Below are 20,438 nucleotides of genomic sequence, written 5' to 3'. Positions count from 1 at the left end.
TACTTACATACATAACCAAAAAAAAAGATTTTTTATAATTAAGTTAATTACATTCCTTATTATATGTTGAATCAATTCAATAGACAGTTATAGAAATTATTAATTAAAAATAGTTTAATTAATTTTCAAATTTTTTGTTCATCTTTCTCAAGCATTATTTTCACTTTTCTTTTTGTGTTGCTCTGTGTGTGTAACAAGTCACGTAACATTATAACTTTCTGACAACCCATAGGTTTTATACATAATACCATGTGTATAACTCTTTATTATTCTTATTAATAGTAATTGTAAAGACTGACGAACACCATTAAAAAAGATTGCTATGCAACATAAAAATAGATTTATCAAACTAAAAATAAAATTTAATTGTTTTTGACTGGAAAAAAAGAAGTTTGTATGAATAAGCAAATTTCTAAATTTAGAATCTTTAGATTATTAATATCTTTAATAAAAATCTATAAGGCATTTTTTATAATCGTTTATAATTGATTGACATATCAATAATCTTTTTTGATGTTTATAATAGTGCATAAAAATCTTTCTAAAAACTTTTTTTTCTTTCATGACGTGTTGCAATGTTTGATTTTTTGGCTGTGTCAAATTCTTGAGTAATAGAATGTAGAATATAATATGAAGACTTGTGCAATACCTTGTCAATTCTATACCTCCCAGGGGTGTAGGGATGTCCTAGGACCTTTTAATTATATTTAATGTTTCCTTGGAATCCCCTTACACAAAAAAAAATTTAGTAAATTTTTTGTAGTGAGATAAAGTGACTAAAAATCAGCATGTGACGTCATAAAAATGAGGGAGATGAGAGGAGAAGTGGAAAAGGAAACCCCAAAAAAAGAGTTGGATAATCCCTCATTTTTATTACGTCACATGGCTGATTTTTTAGTCACTTTGTCCCACCACAATTTTTTAGGTAAAATTTTTTCTTAATATTTATTCTTTTTATTTGTAGTAGCCCTGTCAAAAATGCAAAGCATGCATTTAGGATGGCCAAATGTTGTGCAATATTCTTTAAATAGCTGAGCAAAAATACCTCTTCCTATGGTTTCAAACAGACATATGTCTACTTGAAATCTATTCAATATATCTTTGACGATGGAAATTTGAAACTCACGGGTCAATATTTCTTTAATATTCCCCCTATTTTCTAACTGTCCAAAGTCGTTTATAATAATTAGGGAAAGGGTTGAATTTGGACATGAAACATAAATATTAAAATCTTTTCTAAATTTTTACGATCCTGAAAGTTAATATTTACTGATATTTTCCAATAAATTTTTTCGTTCCGTCAAAATTTGGAAAAATAGCCAATATGGCTGTCTAGAAAGAACACGAAACCTCTACACCTAATATTTTCTCAGTGTTTTTTTTTACTTTTTATACAATTTTTTTTAAAAATTAAATATTGATGAGTTTTTTATTTTTATAGAATGAATTATAAAAAAAATAATATTGGTTGATTGGTTTTTGCGATATCAGAACTCAGAACCATATCAGTTTTACTTTTAAACAATTCAATAAATATGAAAACTTTAAAAATTAAATATTGATGAGTTTTTTTTATTTTTTTAGAATGAATTATAAAAAAATAATATTGGTTGATTGGTTTTTGCGATATCAGAACCATATCAGTTTTACTTGTAAACAATTCAATAAATATGAAAACTTAGATATAAAATTTGTATAATAGATAAGACTTTTAAATAATTTATTCTCCCCTTTCTTTATTCCAAAAATCTCGATTTTTCTTTCATTGTCATATCCTAGTATTTATTATGTGTATTTGTATTGTCGTGTGAGTATGTGAGAGGGTTGTAAAGGATAGATAAATTACCACCCCCCCCCTCTCCCTCACATAGCTGTTAAGACTTAAGATTTTTTGTTTCAGGCTTTCAGCGTATCTACTCTATAATAATCCACCTTCCAAAGTTCCAACACCCTACATTCTCCAACCCTCCACCCTGCTTACTGTCTTCTACATTTCAACTCAACCATATATCAAACTTGCTAATATCATAAAGTGAAAGAAAAGTTAAAAAATAAACCACCAATAACCATTAAATAATGTATTAATCATTCTAACTCAAGTAATATGTACTAATTTATTATTTAACCTAACATACTAACAAAACAATAATCATAACTTTTTTTACTTTAATGAAATAAATAATCTAAATAAATAAATAAACTATGTTGACTTAAATAAAATGAAAATAAATATTTTTATTTTATTTGGATTGGAGTTAGTTTTGTAAATTGTAACGTTTTGTCCTTGTTCTCTAAGGTCTCATATTTCCTGTATCATGAGTTGACCCTTAGCTTTATGCGGTCATAAATGTTCCCCCCCCCCCCAAAAAAAAAACGCTTTTATCAATATACCTTGTATATTGGGGAATATTAACAAGGATTAAAACATCCATAAAAACTAGTACTGAAACTTTATGACAAACGGATACAGGAAGCAAATGCCTACATTACCAGAAATGAAAAAAGCTATCCGCTTTCTTACGGAGATTGACCAGCCCTAATTATAAAAAAGCTATTGTTCTGTAAGATTAAAACGATTTCTGAAACTGTATAACAAACGGATAATAACACTTAAATAGTTCAGAATAGTCGACAAATAGTCGACGGACAAACTGACCCTAATTATAGAAAATTATTGTTCTGTATGAAGATCTCATATTTCTCATGTGAGTTCAGTTAAGTTGACCCTTCCAGTTTCCCTTCCTTAATCAGGTGACATAAATTTTTCCTCCCCGCCCCCCCCCCCCCCAAAAAAAAATATTGTACAGCGATTAAGCGAAGATATGTTAATTTTATTTACCATAAAAACGAGTACTTTTAAGTCAAGTTTTTATTTCTATATAATTACTGACCCAAACGGCCATCTATTATTACCTGTTCACCATCGCCATCATATATTCATCTAATATTAACTAATTAGTTAACTATTTGTTTTGTATGTATTGTAAATAGAAACTTAAATAACTATATTGAAATTGAATTGTAAATATTATAAAAATAACTTTTGCGTGATATTGTAAAAAATAAATGTGATAGAAACTCAAAATAATACACTTTTTATATTCATTTTTGGTGGATAGTCTTTAGATTTAATTTTATTAGACACTAACACTTTCAAAACGATTCTGGTAACGATTAATTTAATTATAGAGTTGCATGTCAAAAAAAAATCAGTTAATACTTGTGTTTGGATTAGGAACTTCGGATAATTATATCGCATTATTGGATTTACGGCCTAAACTAACCGGCTGCTTATTATATACACTTTGTGACTTTTTATATTGGTGGATAGCTTTTAGATTTAATTTAAAAGTTTAAAAATGATTCTGGTAAAAAAGAGAAAAGATAGAGATTTATCGCATCGTATTATAGACAGCTTTCCGCTTTATTTAAATAAATCAGTTTTTATGTAAATAAATCAGAAATAGCTTCGCTTCAAAAAATAGTTTCTATAGTTTTAATTTTAACTTAATTATTAAAACCAGATTTTTTAGCCCCGAGGAGCCGTTTAACTATGAAAGAAATAGCTATCTGTCTTAAAGAACGAACGAATTGAAAAGTAAAAACTTTGTATATTTGTAATTGTTTTACATAGAAAGAGTAGTTTTTATTGCAAATCAAATATATTTTTTTATCCGTGGACCGTGGGACATGAAATTTCGTTGTTTCTCTTAAATAAATTAATAACCCCTCGCCTCCCCCCTCCCCCAAGCCATGAAAAAAAGAAATGAATATAAATAGATTCAGATTTCAATTTGAGATCCTTGGTAGAGAGATATTAACAGACATCCTATTATTTTATTTTTTGGTTTTCAATGATAACTATGACATATATAGAGTAGACAGAACAGAAAAAGAGTAGTTTTTATTGCAAATCAAATATAATTTTTTTCATTTGTTTTTTATCCGTGGAGATTAACAGACATCCTATTATTTTATTCTTTGGTTTTCAATGATAACTATGATATAAAGACAGAACAGAAATGTACAATCGTTTGATTATTAAAACCAGTTTTTTTAGCCCCGAGGAGCCGTTTAACTATGAAAGAAATAGCTATCTGTCTTAAAGAACGAACGAATTAAAAAGTAAAAACTTTGTATATTTGTTTTATTCAAAAAGAGTAGGTTTTATTGCAATTAGAGTCTTCCAACTAATTCACTTACAATTTTGCTTCATATCCGTGTCATGTTATTTAGTTGACCCTTTTTAAAAAAATTTCAATTTCCCTTCCTTGCGAAAGAATGTTTTTAAAACTTAAAACATATGAAATGATATTATCAGATATTATCATCAATCTATAATATAATTGGCCAAAAAGCCTTCATAAAGTGTTATAAAGAGAATATAGTATCACTGAAGATATCTATATTCCAACTTTCAATATGTAACTTTGAAGCAATTTTGTTTGTTTTCTACATTACCGAATACTTTGTGAAATCAATTCGTCTCAAATGTAACTTTTCTTAAAAATAGGTTTCTAAAACTTGAAATATAATTTTTAACTTTTCTTACCAATGAATGATGAAAGTATAAATTTAAGAACAATTTGAAATATTTACCCTCTAACGGCTAATTTATTTACTATAATTTCATCGTATTAAATCCAAATTTAATCTTGTTTCTCCCCCCCCCCCCATCCCAATTATTACCATACCATTACCAGGTTGGTTACGATATTATATATTTGTTTTTTATCCGTGGACCGTGGGACATGAAAGATTAAGCATCAAATCCTCCCCCCCTCCTCAAAGGGGAAATTAGCAGAATTCTTACATGTCTACCTAATAAAACATACATAAGTAGCGAAGCTCTAAAATTATGAATAATAAATAGACCATTTGGAACAATGTATGGTTGTCTTTTGAAGCATTAAGCTAATAGAAAAACGTTAAAACTTAAACAATTGAATTTACAATTACATAATCCTAAATTTGCCTAAACTTAAAATTGTTTATTTCTTATCAGTTCAGCATTTTGATTATTATTATTGTCAACTGTCCTATCCCCTCCTAATATTTATGTTTTTCCCCCTTTTTTTTGGGGGGGGGGGGGGAGCTAAACAGATATCCTATTACCTCCTAATATTTATTACATACAACACCAACCCCAATTTTAGGGGGTTACATGGAGAAAATGTTAAAAATTTTGAGATTTTTACAAATTACACCTCTAAATATATAAAGATAGAATATAGATTATTATTATTGTCCACTGTCCTATCCCCTCCTAATATTTATGTTTTTCCCCCTTTTTTTTGGGGGGGGGGGGGAGCGCGCATTACCACTCCGCCCATATTCATAATGAGCGGTGAAAATGGACAAAAAAATTGTAAAATACGTGATAAAACATTTATAACAATCTTTTTCTATATATAACAATATAGTGTATTTCCGTAAAAAGACTCGGACGGAGGGACGTATGGACATACCTTAATTATAGAGTAACAAGGATTCTTATAATTTCATTTTCACTATGTTTATATATATGAGGGGGGGGGGGGGGGTCACGATTAATTTTTAACTTGGGGAGTGGGTAAGATTATAATTTATTATACTAGTGTAGTCTCACCCCTCCCCTATTTGAAGGTTGACCGTTACAACTTACGATACAAATATTGACCCCTCCCCCCCCCCCCCAAGAAATAAGTTAACAATTCAAAACATATGGAAAATAGGAATTAGCAAAGCTTTTCTATAATTTGTGTTGGTTATAGACGTCAGTTAGTATTACTATTTTATATAATTTATAGACAGAATACTTACTTATAATTATACTTATGCATTTATGTTAATGTTCCCCCCCCCCCCCAAGAAATAACAAAACAAAACATATGGAAAATTCAAAATACTAGGAATTAGCGAAGCTTTTCTATAATTTGTGTTGGTTATAGACGTCAGTATGTTAGTATTTATATAATTTATAGACAGAATACTTACTTATAATTTTGATTATACTTATGCATTTATGTTAATGTTTTGCTTTAATGGATATTGTCATCCTTGTTAAAAATATTTCACACATCCCATTCCCAACACTTCATATTTGAAGATATCTAGAATATTATAAATCTTAATAATTTCTTGGAAACCAACAACAAAGAAAAATTTGTAGGGGGTAATGATTCCTTGAAATTTCATTTGCTTACAGACCTTTGAAGTGACAACATTTGAACATTTGTTTTATTTTTGCTATCGTTATGGCGGAACAAGGACAGAGAGTCAGAGTTGGGCGCAGGCGCAAGCCGGTGATGATGGATGACTTGGTTCCTTACTTCCCCCGTACTCTTACCTGCACAGATCCAGAACCGGCTTTATACCCCGACCTGATGCCTGGATGGTACGCCCATTATCAGGTCCTACACAGATATTTTAAAGATATATGTAACCTGCTTTACAGGTCGGGGTTTCAGAGTGTTCGTAATATGGAGGCGCTCAGACTATTTAGTGAAGGAATTGGTATATACCAATTCCTTCACCAAGCCCTTCCATCTTCTCAGCGTACACGCGAAGAAAATGAACTTGTTCTGCAGCAACTTGAAGCCAAATGCAACGGTTACCGTGACGACGTTATCCAGTCGTTAGATGTCTATGACCGTGCGATTAATTTAGATGGCACAGTAGATCTATCATCAGATGAAGACGAATATCCCGATATCTCCGGCGATGTAAATCCATCTTCCGATGATGACGATATTGACGCCATCCTGGAAGTTCTGGAACACGAAGGTGGCGCGAGCGAAGGTGAAGGTGATGACTCTGATGAGTCTGTGATCATTATCGATTGATCATTGATGTTGCGTTGAGTTGAGATCGTATTCCTGTGAATATTTAGTTAGATTCCACATAAATAACTTGACATATATATGCTATAATAATAAAACTATGAAAAATAATTTTCTTATTTTTATTTAATTTAATTTGTAATTGCGATGCTGCTCTATAATTTGAATTATAATTGAAGAAGTAAGCTCTGTTTGTCTGTAGCTAAGGATCTCGCTAACCACTGAACCTATATGGTTCTCCTTTACAGTACAGCTTCGTATAGGTCCTTAGATGGTTTTAGGCTAGAGAGACGTTTGATATAGTTATTTGATATAGTTAAAGTTTAGTTAGGTCGTTAATTAATATATGTTTACGAAATACTTATGTTTCTGCCGTGATTATTTGTGTACTTATTTTAACTTTGAAGACATAAATTTAAAATTATCAATAGCTATAGTATTAACTTTAACAAACAAAAACATTTAAAGTGCCACTAGAGGCCTCTAGGGGCGTAGCCGCTAGTAAACTTATAAAGAAGTAAGCTCTGTTTGTCTGTAGCTAAGGATCTCGCTAACCACTGAACCTATATGGTTCTCCTTTACAGTACAGCTTCGTATAGGTCCTTAGATGGTTTTAGGCTAGAGAGACGTTTGATATAGTTATTTGATATAGTTAAAGTTTAGTTAGGTCGTTAATTAATATATGTTTACGAAATACTTATGTTTCTGCCGTGATTATTTGTGTACTTATTTTAACTTTGAAGACATAAATTTAAAATTATCAATAGCTATAGTATTTCTTGCATCGTTAAACGGCACGTCAGGGCTACAAAAACTGGTTTTAATCTTATGAAATTAAATTAAAGACTTGGTTAATAATTGTATGAATCTATCCTATAATATAAACTTATAAAGAAGTAAGCTCTGTTTGTCTGTAGCTAAGGATCTCGCTAACCACTGAACCTATATGGTTCTCCTTTACAGTACAGCTTCGTATAGGTCCTTAGATGGTTTTAGGCTATTTTTCTGCCCTTTCATATCCCTTCGAATATAGAGCCTCTAAATGCTAGGGGCGCAGCCGTTTGTATCCAAGGAAGAGAGACGTTTGATATAGTTATTTGATATACTTAGGTAGGTAGGTAGGTAGGTTCGAATATAGAGCCTCTAAATGCTAGGGGCGCAGCCGTTTGTATCCAAGGAAGAGAGACGTTTGATATAGTTATTTGATATACTTAGGTAGGTTAGGTAAGCGTTCCACGTATTTAAAATTATCAATAGCTATTTCTTGCATCGTTAACGAATAAAAGCTAACTATCTCGGACGAAAAATCAACATGTTTAAAATGGACGTACGGACATTCTGGTAATGATTATAGAGTTGCTACGCTTTCTAAATCGGACGGACCGACCATAAGAATGAATAAAAAAGTGTATTATTTCGAGTTTCTTATCACATTTATTTTTACAATATCACGAATATGAATATGAAATGAATGAAATACAAAATGAAAATGAAACAATGAAATTGAAAAACGAAAAAAAACAGACAGACAGACAGACAGACATATTTACATTTAGAAATATAAAGTAGATTTGCTACTAAAAAATGAAAATGAAACAATGAAATTGAAAAAAAAATTAAATGAAAATGAAAAAAATTAAAACTAAAGAAAAGGGGTAGTTTCACGAAATGCATTTGAACTTAATTTAGTGAACCGCATATTTTATCCTGGTTAAATGGGTAAACTACATTTATATGGCATATATTTGAAATGAATTCAATTTTCTACCACGTAGTTTTTAAAATATCAAGACCTGAAAATTGTCTTTTTTGTGATATATGCAATTTAAAAAGACGATTTTCAAGTCTTGACATTTTAAAAACTATGTGGTAGAAAATTGAAATTTTTTCAAATATATGCCATATAAATGTAGTTTAACCATTTAACCAGGATAAAATATGCGGTTCACTAAATTAAGTTTAAATGCATGCTTACCAGATACGTGGAGACGAGATGGAGCTCCAGAATGAACATGATAAAGCGGTTCTTAAAGTTGTTTGACAACAAACAACTACTTCAGAAGGTGAAAAAATCCGTGCAGGATCAGAAAGGTAAACCCAAAAAAGTTAATTATAATTTAAACAACAATTTAAAACTAACAAAATTACCAACTTAAATTTCTCTCTGTCCCTTAATTAAACAAAAGAGAAAGGTAACAAATAGAAGTTTATTAAAATTTAAACTAAATAAATTATTTCTTCTCTCGTTCCCTTAATTAAAAATTAGAACTGTATATATCAATAGAATTAATTTTTAATTTTTATTTTAGTCAACAAGAAGTTTGACAATCTGTGGCCAACACCTGACCAGGTTCTTGCCCTCAGAGAAGTCCTGCAAGTGTTGGAGTGTGTGGACACCATGCTGACAATTCCCGCCCAAGCCCATGAGGCCACAATCGTCCAGATGTTCACCATGCTGGATACGGTGTTCTTTACCCTACGGACAAGTATGCCTGGCAACTTATTCGCTAGACGTGTATTCAAGTTCCTTCACCTGAGAGTTAACAAGATTGTCCGTACTAATGCAGGCTGGCAAGTCTGTCTCTACCTACACCCCCTGTCACGCAGTCATTTGGAAATGATTGCGAGTGGCACACAAAGCTTTACGGTGACACAGGATGAAGCAAAAACAATCTTACAACAAGCACCCAAAAATTGTAGGTTGTTGGGTGAACGGCTACACTGAATCTCACTGAGAGCCAACCTAAGTCCTGAAGAAAAGGCAGATGAAGAGGCCGACCTGCGTAGTGCTAATGCGGATGCCGACAATGAGGATTCCGAAGCTGACGAGTACGATTCTCCAGAAACTGCACCTCCCACAGGTAAAGATATACAATATTAATTAAAATAGATAATAATAATAACATTAGTTAAATAATTCAATTATCATTTTTATTAATTATATTTATGTATTACAGGCATGATGACACCCATCCAAAAGATGTTATGGAACAAACAACAAGAGTTCAAAGAAATTCAGGCTCAAGCAGCAGCCAAGAAGAAAAAGAAAGAACAACGTGACAAACAGAAGGATCCCCTGGACGTCATGAAGAAACACCTGAAAGCTGGGCTGAAGGATTGGAATAATATAGAAGAATCCAAGTTGCATGCCTTGACATACGGTTACCAACGTGAAGTCGCTAAGATAAAGGAGGAAATTGCGAAAGTCAAAAAATCTAAGTCCAAGGATTTCGATGTTGAAGAACGCCAGAAACTGTACAAACAAGGAGCAATGACCGCAAGCCACAGGATGCTTACTGCCAGGTATGAACATGTTGCAGAGCAGATATGTTATCCACCTGGACTTGTCAGTTTGATGACCAACTTCAACAACTTACCTGTTTCTAATGCGAGGTGTGAGAGAATTTTCTCACACCTCAAATTAGTTTACTCATCGAGGCGCTATAACCTAGAGAAAGACACCATCCACGCCATCATGTTCTTGAAGATGAACAAGCTAGTCCCCAAGAAGTCCCAAGCATTTTGGGATAGACAGGTAAAAGTTACCAAGAAGACAGCAACCAAGGAACTGGAAAAGTGAAATAATTTTTGTAAATATGTTTATCATATTAATTATGTTGGAAAGAAATAAAGTAGAAGTAAAAGTAAAACAAATAATTTAATGAAATAATTTTGTGTTTTTTAAATATCTGTATCATTACCATTATAAAATAAATGTTGTAATAAAACCCAAAAAACTGTTTATTGATATATTTATTTTTTTTGCAGTATTGTTATTTAATTTAACAAGGATGAATAATCAATAAGTAGCGAAGCCAAAAACATTACTCAAATCATACTTGTCTTGTGTCTTTATGTGTGGATGGTCTCTTGCTCGAGATTCTAGAGTAAATAAGTTGGACATCAAATGAAAGTAAATACTAAATATCCAAAAATAAATTTGAATTTCAATTAAAGGGTGATGGAAAAAAATAAAAATGCGTACTTGCCGCTTCGCTTATATTATTGTACATTCAAACATCAGTAAACCAAAAATCAGACCAATCGGATAATTAGGTCACATAAAAATTTGTTGTTAAAATGTAAAAAAAATACGGACATTAATGTCAGAACTGAATTATCAGAATGCGAATATATAAGAGTCAAAGCAAAATTGTAAGTAAATTTGTTTAAAAACAGCTTGATAATCAGGTTTAATATGAGCGTACATTTAAAAACGAGTTTCAACGCAAAAAAACGCGGAGCCGAATCTAGAAATACGGCTGCGGATGTGTGTATATTTGGTAACATATGGTTTTTAAGTTTAATTTAAGGAAATAGACCGTTAAATCATATTATTACTGTAAAAACTCACTTTTAACTAATGTGGAGCCGAGCCGTTCTGAACGACGTAAAAAAATGCACGGAAATTCTTTTCGAACACAGGGATTCAATATTTTTAGGTAAGACTAAGACTTATCGATAAAACACACCCGATACTTTGTAATTTTGGAACGATATAAAAAAATAAAAAATAAACATAATTAAAAACAAAGTATGGAGCTTGCCGAATTATTCACAGTATAAAATCTGTGCGTTTAAAATTGAAATTACCAAAAGGCAAAATAAGAATAATTAAGTTATAACGAACAGACTTTTCACTTTATATTTACAAATTATTACAAAATCCTTACCTTAATATACTCTACTAAATGATTATGTGTACCGCCTTCCGAAATAGAAAACATAGCCTATTATTTTGACGTACATGTACTCTTATGACATTCACGCAAAACAATAGACTACAATAATCCTTTTCGGACGACAGTACAGAATTAGATGATGATCTTGTGTTGACACTTGACTTTGTTTCTTTCTTCTTTTTTTTATAACTATATTTTCAATTGCAAATAATATATATCACTTTATTTTATTGTATTAATATAATTCCATTTGAAGTTTTCACATTGTATATGAATTTTTTATTATTTTTCACTTTTCTTTGTATCTAACTAACGCGTAGTATGACGTGTCAATACACTCTGAAATTCAAATAAGGACTGAAGAACTATGTGTGTGTGCACGAGGTGCACGAGGTAGAAATGTACATGGGTAATTAGAAACTTCAATATAATTTATTTCGTTATATTTACATTTTTTAAAATAAGATTTTTTAATATGTTTTGACCACGGTAAATAATAAAAATTTGTTGGAGGAATTTTTGTGTATATATTTATCCCTGATATAACAGCATACACCGGAAACGGATGATATCAAATAACAGGGAATCTATAAATATATTGTTACAAATACAATTACAAACTATTATAAGTTAACTTTAATATATTTCATTATCGTTATATACTTTTTTTACGTAATGCAAAATTATCCTTTTTTAATATTAGGAAGAATTTTTATTTTACCCTGTAAAAAAAGCAATGAAAAAAGTAAGACGTCTAAAATGTCGTATTCTTAACAGGTAGACTTTTTGGAGTAAGGAAATTATGTCATCACATTAATTTCATAGAAAGAACCTAAAAGTCTAATATATCTAGTAAATTTTATTTCGGAATTGTTTAACGAACATACTTAATTTAAGATTGCGTGATTTATTTCGAAATAGAAATATAAAACGTAAAAATTTATTATTTTTCAAAATCTTCTATTTATTTACGAAGTACTTCGTAAATAAATATTAAGAAATTTGAATATTTAGAAAAATAGAAATAGGGATGTATTTTTGAACAAAGGGAGAGGGGAATAAATATCCTATTTTTGAAATAGAATTCTTGCACACGTAAATTAATATTCCCCAATTTCAATATTTTCATATCTCTAAATTCCCTTCCAAATTTTCTCGAAATACGATACGTTTAGGGTTTAGAATAGTTAATATTTTAAATATCTAGTAGACACATCATTGAGGTAAATAATCCTGTAAAAGTCTTTGTTCGTTATGCCTTATTCATATTTATAATAAATGTTTTGTAGATTATTTTCCTTGTTTTAAAAATAGGGGGAGAAAAGATTGTAGGTCAATTATATTATTTTACAACATTTTACTCTGATAGACACTGACAATGTGGGGATAGTTTGTGGATAGACATTGGAACAAAATATTGTCCAGTATCGCTTTGAATCCGATTATTATCCGGTGGATTAGAACCGGTTCTCAGCCATACCGTAAAATCATGTAAAGCATTGTATTATATCCAGTTTTCTATGAAGATAGAAATGTACAATCAGAAGATTAAAAACAGTTTTTTTAGCCCGTGCCTTCGGCATCTCTGGGCTAAACAACTGGTATTAATCTTATAATTATAATTTTTATATCCGCTGAAAGCTGTTAATAATGAGATGCAATAAAAAACTATTCCCAATTTTTAGATATTTGTGATGTGGTAAAATTCTGAGGCTTTTTGAATTTAATACAGTTTTCAACCTTTTTATATTATCAGAAATTTGGAAAGTCCCTAAACTAAAATCTTTGGGTATTGTTATTCAAAATAATTGTTTTTCAGAATACAATTCCACTATTACCCCTGATTATCAGAAGGGTTGGAACAAAAATGAGACAAATTGGATAAATTGAAAAATGACAAAATCTAATTGGACAACTTGCTCAATATTTTTAGACAATTTCATTTTTCAATAAATTTCATATTTGACTCCAATGACAATTTTGTGGAGGGACAAAGTGAACTAAAAATCAGCCATGTGACGTTATAAAAATGAGGGAGATGAGAGGAGAAGTTGGAAAGAAAACCCCTAAAAAAGATATGGATAATCACTCATTTTTATCACGTTATTTGTATAGCTAACTCTATAACTAAGGCCTGTCTTTATTCCTGCAATAAGTCAACTGAGGAATTGGACTTTTTGCTCAATACAATTAAAAAAAATAGTGTTTAAGATTCAATATCAATAACTAATGATTTATTTACAATATCTGCTGTAATTTTAAAAAAACAGCTTGTAAAATAATTCACATATTTCAATTTTTACCGTAAAAATGTTCTTTTATATGGAAAAGTGTTGCTACGCTAATTACAAAATTATTATCCCGTAAACGTCATATTGACAATATTAAATTTTGCTTAATTTGAATGTTTACTCACCAATACTCTAATTTGCTCTATAAAATATTATTATTCAGCAAGAACATGATTGTGCATAATACATAGTTAATAGCTAAGGATCTAGTATTTAGTATAGTATCTAATCAAGCAGCCTTCAGACGGATTTAAAGATACCAAGAAACTTTTTGATCAGTTACATCTAATCCTTGTCAACATTAAAAAATTAACCATATTTCGTAAATTTATTATCAAATCAGTTACATTTTGTTTTTAAAAGCAGCATATTTTTTAGTAAAGAAACATAAAAATGGTGAAAATTACTTGAAAATAACAAAGAAAAAGTTGTATGTTTTATAATCAAATGTATCAAAGTAAGATTACTTGAAAAAGGAAAAATCAAACTTTGTCTCTTTTTTTGTATTTTTTGCTTTGCCATATATTAGGATAAATAAAAAATACTTTTTACAAGAAAAGATATTTGTTCCTTAGTTTATTTTTGTTTTTCTGCAATAAAAAATGTGATTTATGTACCTATAACGTTATTTACACATGAAAGTGTTGAGCAAATTTGTAAGAAAAATATTGCAAAAATACTCCTGTTGTATTTTTAGCCAATATCTCTAGCTAGCCATCTGCAGATTTACAAATAAATATTTTAATCAAAAATTAGAATTTTATCATAAATAATAAACTAAAAAGCACAATGAAGTAACATAAGACAAAAATAATAAACGTTCGCCTATAGATTAACCTAATAATTTTTTATAATTTTAGAATATTTTTCAGTTGCAAAAGTAACACAATTTCTGTCAGTTGTGGCTGAACTTATGGGTGGGGTAAGTAATTCCCATATAAATATGACCTCTGTGGAAAACATTTTCTTACTCTTGTTGATTTTTGGGGAGAATGACAGCAACCGAGCCCATTTCATAATAAATTTATTTATATAGAAATTCATTGATTTCAGATACTTTGTTATTTTCTTAAGTTTAAATGAACTATCTATGTTCTATTTGAAAGTAACTTTTACACTTATAATATCAATTTTGTACCTCCTTAAAAAAATATGTTTATTAGTTGCAAAATTCTAATATTTTTTTTCAATACCTATTTTGTTTTTAATATTATAACAATTTTTAAATGAACAAAATTAATGTGGAGTTCTGAAATATATTTTTTTTTTAAAGTCAAAAAAGTCTTTTTATCTTTCACTTATTAGATCGGCCTTATTAAATTTTTGGCTTTAAGCCGCGACTTATATGTGAAAAATCAAATCAAAATCAAGGAGGGGACAGTGAATTAGACCCAAAAGTTTTATAATATTTTTCTTATTTGTTAGCTTAAGAACTTTGCGGATTTTCAATGATTGGTTGGTTCATTAAGTTTCAAAAAAATTCAACCACTAATTGTAATATAAATAAGTGGATAAATTGTGTATCATGAATAGGCTTTTTCCTTTAGATCCCTGTCTTGAAATGCTTCAAACTAGAAATAAGATAAAGCAATACGGTAGTTAATACTGTACCTTAATAAACTACAAGGATATTGTGTTTTAATTAGTGAATATGTGTGTTAATGACAGCACCCTGAATACACAAAATTAAATCAACCATTTCACTGTAAAACAACAAATAAATGTGTTTATTTTATTTTATATAGCTTTAATCATTATTCTAGCGGATTTGCACTTGAGTTGGTCTATTTCGATCCCCAATCCCCATTTTTATATATTTCAAAAAACGAATAATAGATAGAAATTAAGGGGACTTTTACTGTTACTTTTGGCTAAGGATTAGTTAGCTTTAGCATTAACAAAACTTATAACTAGTTCAGACATTTAAATGTAACAATGTGTCCAGAAATAATAAATAATAATATGTTTGATTTAGAGAGCTAGGTCAATAATTTTAAGCAATGTATTTTTTAGATTTACAATTCACAAAATTAAGTGAATACAAATTTGAAATAGTTAGAAATGCCCTATGGTATAAGGTTATGCCCTAATGTATTAGGATATACCCTAAGGTATTAGGTTATGCCCTAAGGTATAAGGTTATGTCCTAAGGTATAAGGTTATGCCCTAGGGTAATAGGATATGCAGGTATCAGGGTATGCTGTAGGGTATTAAGATATAGGGGTGTAGGATATGCCCTAATGTATAAAGATATGCCTTAAGGTATTAGGATATACAGGTATTAGGATATGCCCTAAGGTATTAGGTTATGCCCTAAGATATTAGGATATGATAAAAATTTGTTGTTAAAATGTAAAAAAAATACGGACATTAATGTCAGAACTGAATTATCAGAATGCGAATATATAAGAGTCAAAGCAAAATTGTAAGTAAATTTGTTTAAAAACAGCTTGATAATCAGGTTTAATATGAGCGTACATTTAAAAACGAGTTTCAACGCAAAAAAACGCGGAGCCGAATCTAGAAATACGGCTGCGGATGTGTGTATATTTGGTAACATATGGTTTTTAAGTTTAATTTAAGGAAATAGACCGTTAAATCATATTATTACTGTAAAAACTCACTTTTAACTAATGTGGAGCCGAGCCGTTCTGAACGACGTAAAAAAATGCATGGAAATTCTTTTCGACCACAGGGATTCAATATTTTTAGGTAAGACTAAGACTTATCGATAAAACACACCCGATACTTTGTAATTTTGGAACGATATAAAAAAATAAAAAATAAACATAATTAAAAACAAAGTATGGAGCTTGCCGAATTATTCACAGTATAAAATCTGTGCGTTTAAAATTGAAATTACCAAAAGGCAAAATAAGAATAATTAAGTTATAACGAACAGACTTTTCACTTTATATTTACAAATTATTACAAAATCCTTACCTTAATATACTCTACTAAATGATTATGTGTACCGCCTTCCGAAATAGAAAACATAGCCTATTATTTTGACGTACATGTACTCTTATGACATTCACGCAAAACAATAGACTACAATAATCCTTTTCGGACGACAGTACAGAATTAGATGATGATCTTGTGTTGACACTTGACTTTGTTTCTTTCTTCTTTTTTTTATAACTATATTTTCAATTGCAAATAATATTTATCACTTTATTTTATTGTATTAATATAATTCCATTTGAAGTTTTCACATTGTATATGAATTTTTTATTATTTTTCACTTTTCTTTGTATCTAACTAACGCGTAGTATGACGTGTCAATACACTCTGAAATTCAAATAAGGACTGAAGAACTATGTGTGTGTGCACGAGGTGCACGAGGTAGAAATGTACATGGGTAATTAGAAACTTCAATATAATTTATTTCGTTATATTTACATTTTTTAAAATAAGATTTTTTAATATGTTTTGACCACGGTAAATAATAAAAATTTGTTGGAGGAATTTTTGTGTATATATTTATCCCTGATATAACAGCATACACCGGAAACGGATGATATCAAATAACAGGGAATCTATAAATATATTGTTACAAATACAATTACAAACTATTATAAGTTAACTTTAATATATTTCATTATCGTTATATACTTTTTTTACGTAATGCAAAATTATCCTTTTTTAATATTAGGAAGAATTTTTATTTTACCCTGTAAAAAAAGCAATGAAAAAAGTAAGACGTCTAAAATGTCGTATTCTTAACAGGTAGACTTTTTGGAGTAAGGAAATTATGTCATCACATTAATTTCATAGAAAGAACCTAAAAGTCTAATATATCTAGTAAATTTTATTTCGGAATTGTTTAACGAACATACTTAATTTAAGATTGCGTGATTTATTTCGAAATAGAAATATAAAACGTAAAAATTTATTATTTTTCAAAATCTTCTATTTATTTACGAAGTACTTCGTAAATAAATATTAAGAAATTTGAATATTTAGAAAAATAGAAATAGGGATGTATTTTTGAACGAAGGGAGAGGGGAATAAATATCCTATTTTTGAAATAGAATTCTTGCACACGTAAATTAATATTCCCCAATTTCAATATTTTCATATCTCTAAATTCCCTTCCAAATTTTCTCGAAATACGATACGTTTAGGGTTTAGAATAGTTAATATTTTAAATATCTAGTAGACACATCATTGGTTTCAAAAATCTTCGAACAACCTTAGATCAAAGTCTTGTTAGAAATAACGAATTTATTTTCTATTTTAAGAGCTAGCCAAGAGTTGAGAGTGGGGGGTGAGAATTCGAGTATAATTGCAACTTATCTTATTAAATTTTTTCTTTAATGCTTGTAGGGAGAAAGGTAGATTAAATTAGCCCCACGCCTCTTAGTTTAATTTATAGAATGATTAGGTGGCCGCCTTCCTAGCATCCTGGCGCTCTATATTCAAAAGGGCAGAAAGGAGCTTGAACCATCCCAAGACTTAAATCAGAAAATTAAATAGCCTAAAACCATCAAAGTACCTATATGAATCTTACCTAAAATGGAGAACCCAATCAGTTCAGTAGTTATTGAGATATTAAGTTACAGACAAAATATCCTTACTACTATAAATAATAGGATTATAAATATTTTCTTACTCATCATCTATGGCCTCTCCGGCACTATTAGGAGCAGTTTGACTTTATAAACGCATTTGACGTTGTCATCAAGAAAACATCCATATAACTTAACTAGCCTAGAGCTCACGTTGTTCGCTGGTCTGTAATGCTCTTGAGAATATTAAATATCCGTACTGGAAAGGTAGAAGGCTAATGCAATTATTAAGGTATAAAATCCGATCAGTTAAGAATTTGTAGAGGGCCCGATCTTTCAGGGTTAAGACAGAAGACTTGTATGTTTGCTGACCAATGCACCTCTACTCTAAGAATAATATTGTCTGTCGGTCTATCAGTAATGCTCTTAAATAATTTTCCCAGCTTTTATCGAAGATATTTTTTGTGTAAAGATTCACTATGCATCATTTCTTTATATGTCTCTCTGTTGTGCACCCTTTTTGCTTTTATTTGCTTTGCCTTTTGTTTTTTTTTAAATTCAAGAACTTCTATAGTTATGGATGTTGTCATCCTTATTTACCTGTTAAATGTTAGTAGCGAAAAGTTTAAAATTTTTATTCCTTACTTAGTCCGTTATTCTGTCTATAGAATACTAATATTTTGTGTGAAGTTTTGTATGACCACTGCACTGATCATCGTTCGTCTGTCTGTTGGTTATGCCGCGTTTTCTTCTTTTTGCTTTTGAGTTTTACTTTTACTATTAGGATTTTTGCTACTTATGGATATTATCATCTTTGTTGATGATTTTTAAACTCAGGGATCTTAGGAAATAATGTTTTATATTTATTTTACATCCCCCATGATGATAAACAGGTGTAAGCCTTCAGTTGATTTAAAAGTTTGAACACTTCTTGTTTAGAACTGATGAAACACTGATTAAGTTTTTTAGTCAAAGTGGTTACTAAACTTTGGTTAACAGTGTAATTTACAGTCATATGTTACCTCCTTCCCTGAGGAAAAGAAATTTTTGAATTGAAATTATCCTTCTTACTCTATAATTCACTCTAAAATATTTGTTTTCTCAGCTGCTATAAAAATTAGATTGGTTAAATTTTTAATCAAGATTATAATAGACATTTGTTATTATAATTGCTTATTTATAATTCAAAATGTCCGTCCGTTCGTCTGTTGGCTAGGATTAGAGGAAAAAGTAATTTTCTCATTTGCTATTCAATGGCTGAAAATTGTGTTAATATTCCCTATATAGCTTGCCAGTATGGACCATATCTATTGGTTAGTTCTTTCATCCAGTAAAAGAGAAGGAAATGGGGTAAAAGGGTTGTATAATGTTAATGATCTATTTCTTGTTAAAAGCCAAACTTTTCTACAGTGGGGGTTGATCTGTCCATCCGTACGTCCCTAACAGATAGTTCTGATAGCCCTATCACCATGACGTTAGTATGTCCAAATAAAATAACTTTTATTTAAGCTGTTAAATGACATATTTACTTAAATTTTTGCTGAAATCTAAATATTTTCTATTTTAAGTGCAGTTACTCTATATTTCTTAATGTTCTTTAGTAGAATTGATTAATGTTTCTATTTTACGGATTTTGTCATCCTTGTTAATGTTATTAAATATCAGAGATAATTACTCTTTTTAAATACTATCGCTCCTTGCCTTACAAATTTTATTCTCTTATTAAATGTTCATTTTTGCTCCATTTTTTTATCATATTTTAAAGATTGAAACCCTAATATTCTTCATTTCAATTTATCGTCCTCAAAGGGTTGAAATGTTTAGTTCAATATCTGACCACATTTCGGGAGTGTCGCATGAATCATTTCATTTTAAAACTAAGTTTTCTTAGATTTAATATAATATAAAATTAAGTTTTCTCTTTTATGAATAGAAATCAAATACTTCAATGTTATTTAAATAGCAACATGAATTAAAAAAAACTAAATTTGTGATGCTAAAAGTAGAATAATGGGTCTTAACGTTCTGGTCAATGAGAATTTAATAGGGATTATTGGAGCACTATAAGTTTTATACACTATACTCTTGGAAGATTCGAGCTCATTTATAGACGTTTATTTCCTATATAGATCT

The 20,438-nt window shown here is 29.9% G+C and overlaps 3 protein-coding genes across 3 annotated transcripts in view; 1 reads left to right on the top strand and 2 right to left on the bottom strand.

Moving 5' to 3' along the window:
• LOC145312421 (uncharacterized) overlaps window positions 1-20,438 on the bottom strand; it is a 43,373-nt gene that overhangs the window by 12,483 nt on the left and 10,452 nt on the right. The window lies entirely within an intron of this gene.
• The window catches only part of LOC145306512 (uncharacterized), a 370,409-nt gene that overhangs the window by 342,308 nt on the left and 7,663 nt on the right, over window positions 1-20,438 (bottom strand). The window lies entirely within an intron of this gene.
• LOC145306331 (uncharacterized) lies at window positions 8,886-10,640 on the top strand. Its single transcript, XM_080148423.1, has 2 exons — window positions 8,886-9,682; window positions 9,779-10,640. Exon 2 carries the CDS (start codon window positions 9,781-9,783, stop codon window positions 10,399-10,401), a length of 621 nt encoding a protein of 206 aa, XP_080004549.1. The 5' UTR covers window positions 8,886-9,682; window positions 9,779-9,780; the 3' UTR covers window positions 10,402-10,640.

Source organism: Acartia tonsa, chromosome 2 (assembly GCF_053477335.1).
Source record: "Acartia tonsa isolate MP-2025a chromosome 2, ASM5347733v1, whole genome shotgun sequence".
Classification (NCBI taxonomy): domain Eukaryota; kingdom Metazoa; phylum Arthropoda; class Copepoda; order Calanoida; family Acartiidae; genus Acartia; species Acartia tonsa.
Note: the sequence above shows the minus strand (reverse complement) of the source record. Positions and strands in the feature narration are given on the sequence as shown.